Genomic DNA, 11,415 nt, shown 5'->3' on the forward strand with positions numbered 1-11,415 from the left:
AATTGAACCTAGCACGTACTACCATACTCCGTTCAGACACTTAAATCTTTTGTCTTGCGCATTCACCCTCTGAATGACACCCATACACAATCCAGCAGGTAGCCTAGTGGTTAGAGCTTTGGGCCAATAACCAACAGGTTGCTAGATTGAATCCCCGAGTTGACAAGGTAAAAATCTGAACAAGGCAGTTAACCCACTGTTCCGAGGCCCTCATTGTAAATAAGAATGTGTTCTTAACTGTTAAATAACATTTAAAAAATGTCTCGAGGCTTAAAAATCTTTATTTAGCATGTCTCGTCCCCTTCATTTACACTGATTGAAGTGGATTTAACAAGTGACATAAACAATGGATCATAGTGTTCACCTGGATTCACCTGGTCAGCCTATGTCATGGAAAGATCAGTGTATATTAAGTGGTATGATGCTGTCTACTGGTAGTAATACTCACTGAAGCCCTACATAAGCCAACGTAATAGGTATGTCACCTGCTATCTTTGTTGCGCTCTTAATCACATGAATCTATCCAAGCCATAACCATATATCAAGTTATGAGTAGAGACTGATCAAATTAGGTATTTGTTAAGGAATGAGTGGATACTGATTCCATGAGGTATTTGTAAAGTTATGAGTGGGTCTGAATACTGTTCCCATGAGGTATATGCAAGCTCCATACAGATAGGCCGCTTGTAAATGTTTAGTATAGGCCTATATATAAACCAGTACTAGGGACCTTTTGGAAGCTCCCTGCTTGTTGGATGTTTAAGTGTGTGGATGTTTAAATGCACCTTGCAGAGTTTGATGTAATGTATGTACTCTATATTTCTCTTTTTATTTCACTATCTCTCTCTTCCCCCCCGTCTCTCTATTTATTTCACTATCTCTCTCTCCGCCCCTCTCTCTATTTCTGTAACGGTTTTCTTCCGCTGAAGGAGAGGAGGACCAAAATGCAGCGTGGTTAGAGTTCAACATGTTTAATATAGACGATAAACAAGAACACTGCAAAATTCAAAACAAATGTGAAAACCGAACCAGTCCTATCTGGTGCAATGACACAAAGACAGAAGACAACCACCCACAAAGTACCCACAGAATATGGCTGCCTAAATATGGTCCCAATCAGAGACAACGATAGACAGTTGAGAACCAATCTAGGCAACCATAGACCTACAAACTACCTAGAAAGGAAACAGCCCCATAAATATACAAAAAAAAAAAACAGCCAACACACACACATCCCCCATGTCACACCCTGACCTAACCAAAATAATAAAGAAAACAAAGATAACTAAGGCCAGGGCGTGACAGAGGTAGCTCAGGCTGGTTGACGGCTCTGGCAGCTCCTGGCTGACTGATGGCTCTGGCGGCTCCTGGTTGACTGACGGCTCCTGGCTGACTGACGGCTCTGGCGGCTCCTGGCTGACTGACGGCTCTAGCGGCTCCTGGCTGACTGACGGCCCTGGCGGCTCCTGGCTGACTGACGGCCCTGGCGGCTCCTGGCTGACTGACGGCCCTGGCGGCTCCTGGCTGACTGGCGGCCCTGGCGGATCCTGGCTGACTGGCGGCTGTGGCGGATCCTGGCTGTCTGGCGGCTCTGGCGGCTCTGGCTGACTGGCGGCTCTGGCGGATCCTGGCGGCTCCTGGCTGTCTGGCGGATCCTGGCTGACTGGCGGCTCTGGCGGATCCTGGCTGACTGGCGGCTCTGGTGGATCCTGGCTGACTGGCGGCTCTGGCGGATCCTGGCAGACTGGCGGCTCTGGCGGATCTGGCGGATCCTGGCAGACTGGCGGCTCTGGCGGATCCTGGCAGACTGCCGGCTCTGGCGGATCCTGGCAGACTGGCGGCTCTGGCGGATCCTTGCAGACTGGCGGCTCTGGCGGCTCCTTGCAGACTGGCGGCTCTGGCAGCTCTGGACAGGCGGGAGACTCTAGCAGCTCTGGACAGTCGGGAGACTCTAGCAGCTCTGGACAGGCGGGAGACTCTAGCAGCTCTGGACAGGCGGGAGACTCTAGCAGCTCTGGACAGGCGAGGCGCACTGTAGACCTGGTGCATGGTGCCGGCACTGGTGGTACTGGGCCGAGGACACGCACCTCAGGGCGAGTGCGGGGAGGAGAAACAGGGAGTACTGGGCTCTGGACACGCACAGGAAGCCTGGTGCGAGGGGCTGCCACCGGAGGGCTGGTGCATGTAGGTGGCACTGGATAGACCGGACCGTGCAGGCGCACTGGAGCTCTTGAGCACCGAGCCTGCCCAACCTTACCTGGCTCGATGCCCACTCTAGCCCGGCCGATACGAGGAGCGGGAATGTACCGCACCGGGCTATGCACCCGCACTGGAGAAACCGTGCGCTCCACAGCATAACACGGTGCCTGCCCGGTCTCTCTCGCTCTCCGGTAGCACAGGAAGTTGGCGCAGGTCTCCTACCTGGCTTTGCCATACTCCCTGTGTGCCCCCCCCAAAAAAAAAAATTGTGGCTGCCTCTCGGGCTTCCTACCGCGCCGCCGTGCTCGTTTCGCCAACTCCATTCTCCTGTAACCCTCCTCGCACTGCTCCAGCGAATCCCAGGCGGGCTCCGGCACTCTCCCTGGGTCGACCGCCCACCTGTCTCTCTTCCCAAGTTGTATAGTCCAGATTCTGCTCCCATGTCCAGAAATCCTGACATCGCTGCCTCTCCTGCTCCTGCCCGTTACCGCGCTGCTTGGTCCTGTTGTGGTGGGTGGTTCTGTAACGGTTTTCTTCCGCTGAAGGAGAGGAGGACCAAAATGCAGCGTGGCTAGAGTTCAACATGTTAACTATAGACGATAAACAAGAACACTACAAAATACAAAACAACAAATGTGAAAACCGAAACAGTCCTATCTGGTGCAATGACAGAAGACAACCACCCACAAAGTACCCACAGAATATGGCTGCCTAAATATGGTTCCCAATCGGAGACAACGATAGACAGCTGCCTCTAATTGAGAACCAATTTAGGCAACCATAGACCTACAAACTACCTAGAAAGGAAACAGCCCCATAAACATACAAAAAACCCTAGACCAGACAAACCCATAAATCCCCCATGTCACACCCTGACCTAACCAAAATAATAAAGAAAACAAAGATAACTAAGGCCAGGGCGTGACAATTTCTCTCTCTTTAGTTCTCTTTTTATTTCACTATCTTTCTCTTATCCCCCTCTCTATTTCTCTTTTTATTTCACTATCTTTCTCTCTTCCCCCCTCTCTCTATTTCTCTCTCTTTAGTTCTCCCTCTTTCTCCTGTCTCTCTGATGGAGTTGAACCTACTATTGCTAGTATTCTGTATTACTGTACAGTTGTTGTAAAGTGTATTGCTGTTAAAATGCATGTTAAATACGGCTTGATTTGATGCATGTCTCTCTCTAGGTGTTGAACCTGGTCCAGTCCTATGTGACCCTCCGGGTGCCCCTCCACGTCTCCTATGTGTTCCACTCCCCGGTTGGGGCAGGGGGCTGGCAGCATTTTGACCTGCAATCTGAGCTACGACTCACCTTCGTATACGACACTGCCATCTTGTGGCGGGACGGCATCGGCAGCCCTCCTGAGGCTGAGCTACAAGGCAAGTCTCACATCAAATTAAATATATTCAGAAGTAATTTCAGTCTTTACAGAATGAGGCAAAAACAAACAAATACAACACTGTCTGGTGTACTTTGACCACAGATTATATGGTTATGTTATTGCTTCTACAGCAATTAATGAGCATGTGTTAGCTTGGTGTGACAGTGAGAACGATGGGTTCTATTCTGCAGGTGCCCTTCACCGCACCTTCCTCAGTGGGTGGGCTATAATAGTAGGGATGTGTTAGTTCAGTGTGACAGGGAGACTGACTGGCTATATTCTGTAGGAGCCCTGTACCCCACCAGTATGCGTATCAACGAACAGGGTCGTCTGGTGGTCAACTTCAGAACAGAGGCTCGATTCAGAGGACTATTTGTCATATCACACTCTGGTATGTTCACATTATCTACTCTTTTCATACACTACATCCACGGTCTTAAACAAGTAGCCCAGGGCCCGTATGTATCAAGTGTCTCAGAGTATGAGTGCTGATCTAGGATCACGTCCCCCCGTCCATGTAATCTTATTAATTTTGATGTAAAAGACAAAACTGATCCTAAGTCAGCACTCCTACTCTGACACGCTTGATACTGTACATATTCCTCTTTAGTTCTGTATTAGCCTTACCTGTGTCTGTATCCAGCTTCCTCTCTGTCATCCATGGTGATGTGTGCGGACCACCCTGGGGTGACCTTTAACCTCAGCCTGGTGAGGAGCGAGCCCACCTACAACCAGCCCATGCAGCAGTGGACCTTTACATCAGACTTCGCTGTGAGGACAGCATCTTTTCTTCCATCTTTAATACTGGGTTATCAATATATTTCACATCATCTTTATTTCTTTATCTGCTAACTCTGTGTCATAAGTGTAAAGACTTGGGAGTAGCAAATCAAAAATCAAATCAAATACATGTTTTATTTGTCACATTGGGCCGAATACAACAACAACAACCTTACAGTGAAATTTACAGGATTTCCTTCTTGAGTCGTAGTGTGTTATCGGCACTGGTGTATCTGGTGTAAATAAGTGTCTTATTCCCCTCTGTCTCCCAGGTGCGTGACTACTCAGGTACCTACACGGTGAAGCTGCTGCCCTGTACCTCTCCTCCCAGTCTGGAGTACTCCCTGCCTCCTGTCTGTAACCCCAGAGAACCTGTCACCTTCGACCTGGACATACGCTTCCAGCAGGTCAGATCACCCTAGGATAACTACACACTTAGAAAAAAAGGTGCTATTTAGTACCCTAAAGGGTCCTTCGGCTGTCCCCATAGGAGAACCCTTTGAATAACCATTTTTGGTTGCAGGTAGAACCCTTTTGGATTCCATGTCGAACCTTCTGTAGAAAGGGTTCTACATTGAACCCAGAAGGGCTCTACCTGGAATCAAAAAGGGTTTTCCGACGAGGACAGCCAAAGTACCCTTTTGGAACCCTTTTTCTGAGAGTGAGCATCAATATCATATCATTAAAGTGTCTGTGAGATGACAATCTTTGAGTGCACACAGAGATGTACTCTAGTGGGATGTACTCTAGTAGGAACAGCTTGAGGGGTGTTTGTCTGATGGTAACACTGTGATTGGTCTGTGTTCTCTGATGGTAACTGAATGGTATGTGTTGTCCTATACTAAGATGGTAAAACTTTGTACTGTGTGTGTTCTATCCCAGGTGAGTGACCCGGTTGCGGCTGAGTTCAGTCTGAACACACACATGTTGCTGCTGTCTAAGAGAACTTTGTGGCTGTCTGACGGATCCATGGGCTTCGGACAGGAGAGCGACACAGCCTTCTCACAGGGTACTGTAACGTTACAAACAAACACAGCCTTCTCACAGGGCACTGTAACACTACAAACAAACACAGCCTTCTCACAGGGTACTGTAATGCTAAAAAACAACACAGCCTTCTCACAGAGTACTGTAACGTTACAAACAAACACAGCCTTCTCACAGGGTACTGTAACACTACAAACAAACACAGCCTTCTCACAGGGTACTGTAACGCTAAAAACCAACACAGCCTTCTCACAGAGTACTGTAACATTACAAACAAACACAGCCTTCTCACAGGGTACTGTAACACTACAAACAAACACAGCCTTCTCACAGGGTACTGTAACGCTACAAACAAACACAGCCTTCTCACAGGGTACTGTAATGCTACAAACAAACACAGCCTTCTCACAGGGTACTGTAACGTTACAAACAAACACAGCCTTCTCACAGGGTACTGTAACACTACAAACAAACACAGCCTTCTCACAGGGTACTGTAACACTACAAACAAACACAGCCTTCTCACAGGGTACTGTAACGCTACAAACAAACACAGCCTTCTCACAGGGTACTGTAATGCTACAAACAAACACAGCCTTCTCACAGGGTACTGTAACGCTACAAACAAACACAGCCTTCTCACAGGGTACTGTAACGTTACAAACAAACACAGCCTCTCACAGGGTACTGTAATGCTACAAACAAACACAGCCTCTCACATGGGCATTTATCAATCAATCCCTCACCTTATTGTGGCGGTCAGTGCTGTTTAAGATAAGGAAGGATCGGTCAGTGCTGTTTAAAACTTCTTACGGCTGAAATCCCGTTAACGGGATCGATTTGACAACAGCCAGTGAAAGTGCAGGGCGTCAAATTCAAACAACAGAAATCTCATAATTAAAATTCCTCAAACATACATGTATTATACACAATTTTAAAGATAAACTTGTTGTTAATCCCACCACAGTGGCCGATTTCAAAAAGGCCTTACAGCGAAAGCACACCATATGATTATGTTAGGTCAGCACCTAGTCACAGAAAACACAGCCATTTTTCCTGCCAAAGAGAGGAGTCACAAAAGGCTGAAATAGAGATTAAATTAATCACTCATTTTTGATGATCTTCATCAGATGACACTCATAGGACTTCATGTTACACAATACATGTATGTTTTGTTCGATAAAGTTAATATTTATATCCAAAAATCTCAGTTTACATTGGCACATTATATTCAGTAATGTTTTGCTTCCAAAACATCCGGTGATTTTGCAGAGAGCCACATCAATTTACAGAAATACTCATCACGAATGTTGATGAAAATACACGTGTTATACATGGAATTAAAGATATACTTCTCCTTAATTCAACCGCTGTGTCAGATTTCAAAAAAGCTTTACGGGAAAAGCACACTGCAATAATCTGAGTACAGCGCTCAGAGACAAAAACAAGCCATACAGATACCCGCCATGTTGTGGAGTCAACAGAAGTCAGAAATAGCATTATAAATATTCACTTACCTTTAATGATCTTCATCGGAATGCACTCCCAGGAATCCCAGTTCCACAATAAATGTTTTTTTTCCCGATAAAGTCCATAATTTATGTCCAAATACCTCCTTTTTGTTCGCGTTTAGTTCACAAATCCAAATTCACAAGGCGCAGGCACTTAGTTTAGACGACAGTTCCATTACAGTTCGTAGAAACATGTCAAACGATGTATAGAATCAATCTTTAGGATGTTTTTATCATAAATCTTCAATAATATTCCAACCGGACAATTCCTTTGTCTTTAGAAAGGAAAAGGAACGCAGCTAACTCGCACGTGATCAGCTCATGGCACTCTGCCAGACCCCTGACTCAAACAGCTCTTATTCGCTCCCCCTTCACAGTAGAAGCCTGAAACAAGGTTCTAAAGACTGTTGACATCTAGTGGAAGCCGTAGGAAGTGCAATCGGACCAATTTTACACTGTATGTTGGATAGGCAAAGACTTGAAAACCTACAAACCTCAGATTTCTCACTTCCTGGTTGGATTATTTTCTCAGGTTTTTGCCTGCCATATGAGTTATGTTATACTCAGACATCATTCAAACAGTTTTAGAAACTTCAGAGTGTTTTCTATCAAAATCTACTAATAATATGCATATCTTAGCTTCTGAGCCTGAGTAGCAGGCAGTTTACTCTGGGCACCTTATTCATCCAAGCTACTCGATACTGCCCCCCAGCCATAAGAAGTTAAGTTGAGGAAGGATCGGTCAGTGCTGTTTAAGATTAGGGAGGATTGGTCAGTGCTGTTTAAGATGAGGGAGGGTCGGTCATCATGAGGTTGCTACAACAGGTCAAGATAACATTTTGTGTAAACAAGGTGAGAGACAGTGACACATTCAATACCGCCTTGCAGACTCTTGCCTGCATCTAGCTGATCTACTGTGTAATCATTAGTCCAACAGTTGCAAATGAGAGTTTCTTTTGGACAAATTCAGGTATGTTTATCCACGTTTCGTTCCATTTGCTTCCATTTAAGAAACATTTTCAACCAAATCTACCGAATGAATACACACCTGATCACACACAAACACAGTTCACTTTCATAGCACCCACATACAAACAACATAATCACTTTGCTCGTTGTATATATAATTCCTTCTCGCATCTATCTACAGTGCCTTCGGAAGGTATTCAGACCCCTTGACTGTTTCCACATTTTGTTACGTTACAGCCTTATTCTAAAATTGATCACATTTTTTTTACAAATATATTAAAAACAGAAATACCTTATTTACATAAGTATTCAGACCCTTTGCTATGAGACTCGAAATTGAGCTCAGGTGCATCATGTTTCCATTGATCATCCTTGAGATGTTTCTACAACTTGATTGGAGTCCACCTGTGGTAAATTCAATTGATTGAACATGATTTGGAAAGGCACACACCTGTCTATATAAGGTCCCACAGTTGACAGTGCATGTCAGAGCAAAAACCAAGCCATGAGGTTGAAGCAATTGTCCGTATAGCTCCAAGACAGGATTGTGTTGAGGCACAGATTTGGGGAAGGGTAGCAAAAACTGCAGCATTGATGGTCCCCAAGAACACAGTGGCCTCCATCATTCTTAAATGGAAGAAGTTTGGAACCATCAATACTCTTCCTAGAGCTGGCCGCCCGGCCAAACTGAGCAATTGGGGGAGAAGGGCCTTGGTCAGGGAGGTGACCAAGAACCTGATGGTCAGTCTGACAGAGCTCTAGAGTTCCTCTGTGGAAATGGGAGAACCTTCCAGAAGGACAACCATCTCTGCAGCACTCTACCAATCAGGCCTTTATGGTAGAGTGCCACTCCTCAGTAAAAGGCACATGACAGCCCACTTGGAGTTTGCCAAAAGGCAACTAAAGACTCTCAGACCATGAGAAACAAGATTATCTGGTCTGATGAAACCAAGAATGAACTTCTAGAGGAAACCTGGCACCATCCCTACGGTGAAGCATGGTGGTGGCAGCATCATGCTATGGGGATGTTTTTCAGCAGCAGAGACTGGGAGACTAGTCAGAATCGAGGCAAAGATGACCGAAGCAAAGTACAGAGAGAACCTTGATGAAAACCTGCCCCAGAGCGCTCAAGACTTGGGGCTAAGGTTCACCTTCCAACAGGACAACGACCCTAAGGTCAGAGCCAAGACAACACAGGAGTGACTTTGGGACAGGCACACTCAATGTCTTTGAGTGGCCCAGGAAGAGCCTGGACTTGAACCCGATCAAACATCTCTGAAGACACCTGAAGACTCTGAAGACACAAATAGCTGTGCAGCAACGCTCCCCATCCAACCTGACAGAGCTTGAGAGGATCTGCAAAGAGAATGGGAGAAACTCCCCAAATACAGGTGTGCCAAGTTTGTAGTGCCCAAGAAGACTTGAGACTGAAATCGCTGCCAAAGGTGCTTAACAAAGTACTGAGTAAAGGGTCTGAATACTTATGTAAATGTGATATTTTACATTTCTAAAATCCTGTTTTTGCTTTTTCATTATGGGGTATTGTGTGTAGATTGACGAGAAAAAAGCTCAATTTAATAAGGCTGTATCCCAACAAAATGTGTAAAAACTCAAGGGGTCAAAATATTTTCCAAAGGCACTGTACTTGCTCTCCTCCTCTCACATTTTCTCCTTGGCTTGTGGACTTCAGTGCACAACATATCAGCTGTCTGTGACCAGGTGAAAAAACCTTTCCAAGCCAAACCTCCATATCATGACTGCTAACCGTTACACACAGCCTACATCGTCACCATGTTAACTAACATCATAGTCAACATACCTACTAGAACTAACGTGATATTAAACCGCTACAATCATCCTGTACAGTGTACAGGCAGCAAGCAGTTTAGCAGTTACACCAGCTGGCAATAAATGAATACAACCAAAAGCGTACCTTGACTTAGAGGAGTTCCGTGTTGGATAGCCATAGCCATCTAGTTAACATAGCATCCCTCTCTGTTTGAGTCGGCTAAACTAGCTAGCTGCATTTGCTAGCTAAGTAAGTGGACATGAAAACGGAGGGAAAAAATACAACAAAATATAGCTATCTCTCTCGTTCCTCAATTTTTTCAGAAATGTATTTGTTCAAAACTGTTCAACTATTGTCTTTCTCTCTCTTTGACTCAACTACTCACCACATTTTATGCACTGCAGTGCCAGCTAGCTGTAGCTTATTCTTTCAGTACTAGATTAATTATCTGATACTTTGATTGGGTGAACAACATGTCAGTTCATGATACAATAGTTCTCATAGGTCGAATGGCATCTTCTGAAGTTGTCATAATTACTGTGTACTGTGTGAGCCTCCTAGGTTTTGTATTGAATTCAATGTACCCAGAGGATGATGGAAACTTGCTGTTCCCCTGGCTACAGAATGGTACTACACAAGAGGGTGCTTTTGAGACTATTGTAGACCTTCATTGCAAAACAGTGTTTTAATCAATCATTTGGTGGCATGTGAATATGTTTAGTATAGTTTTATCTAAAAAGAACAACTTTTTTAATGTTTCACTATTTTTATTAAATTCACTGAAGAAGATGGTCCTCCCCTTCCTCCTCTGAGGAGCCCCCACTGAAGCCTTACAACCAGCTTCTCACAGCCTTCTCACTTCTCACACACGACACCTTTTCATGGGTCCTGATCAGAAGTAGTACACTACATAGGGAATAGGTTGCTATTTGGGATGGAGGTAGCCCCATTGACTATCTGATTGATTGATTGATTGAGTTATTACTGTATTAACCCAAACCTGATCTCCTCCCAGGTGACATGATATATGGCAGAGTGATGGTGGACCCAGTCCAGAACCTGGGGGATTCCTTTATCTGTAACATAGAGAAGGTGTTCCTGTGCACCGGCGCGGATGGATACGTGCCCAAATACAACCCCAACAACAATGAGTACGGCTGTCTGGCTGATGCTCCATCGCTGCTTTACAGATTCAAAATCATTGTAAGTACAGTACTGTGCAGGGTCCATCGTGCTCTGGTCAAAAGTAGTGCAATATCTGGGGAATAGCGTGTAATGTGGAATGTAGACAAGGATCTAGTACAGGGTAAATGCACATACATATCCTAAACACCTTTACCAATGTTGGTATAGTGTTTACTAGTGTTTCCCTCTCCTCCTCCAGGATAAGGCCCAGCCAGAGACCCAGGCCAGGTCGCTTGGTAACGTGGGGTTCAGGGCTCTGCTGGCTGTAGACGACCCTCAGGCCCTGGCCCTGGTCAGACAGCCTGGATCTGACGGCTTCAGCATGGACTCTACAGCACTGTTCCAGGTACGTCTCCCTGACCCCTATGCTACATAACACAGAATAGTGGAGAAGGAACATCCTGGTCTTATTCATATTATTCGTATCACTTTCACTGCTTTAAAGCTAGAATTCTTAGTTGCTACATCCAGTTCTGGACGTATACATTTATTATATATACCCATTGATTCTTGACGAATATAACTTAGAAATGCCTCATGAGCTTAGTTCAACTGTCGTAACTCAAAACATGGTAAAAACTATCATTTTGATATCATGGATGGTCAGCCCTGG

General features: G+C 45.3%; 1 protein-coding gene across 1 annotated transcript in view; it reads left to right on the forward strand.

Moving 5' to 3' along the window:
- frem2b (FRAS1 related extracellular matrix 2b) overlaps positions 1 to 11,415 on the forward strand; it is a 116,304-nt gene that overhangs the window by 100,674 nt on the left and 4,215 nt on the right. The window contains exons 19-25 of the mRNA XM_036961304.2: positions 3,387 to 3,579; positions 3,868 to 3,972; positions 4,225 to 4,352; positions 4,634 to 4,768; positions 5,244 to 5,370; positions 10,633 to 10,820; positions 11,002 to 11,148. Coding sequence (XP_036817199.2) covers positions 3,387 to 3,579; positions 3,868 to 3,972; positions 4,225 to 4,352; positions 4,634 to 4,768; positions 5,244 to 5,370; positions 10,633 to 10,820; positions 11,002 to 11,148 — 1,023 coding nt within the window. The remainder of the gene's footprint in view (positions 1 to 3,386; positions 3,580 to 3,867; positions 3,973 to 4,224; positions 4,353 to 4,633; positions 4,769 to 5,243; positions 5,371 to 10,632; positions 10,821 to 11,001; positions 11,149 to 11,415) is intronic.

This window comes from Oncorhynchus mykiss, chromosome 24, assembly GCF_057628025.1.
Source record: "Oncorhynchus mykiss isolate SJ-2025 chromosome 24, ASM5762802v1, whole genome shotgun sequence".
Lineage (NCBI taxonomy): Eukaryota > Metazoa > Chordata > Actinopteri > Salmoniformes > Salmonidae > Oncorhynchus > Oncorhynchus mykiss.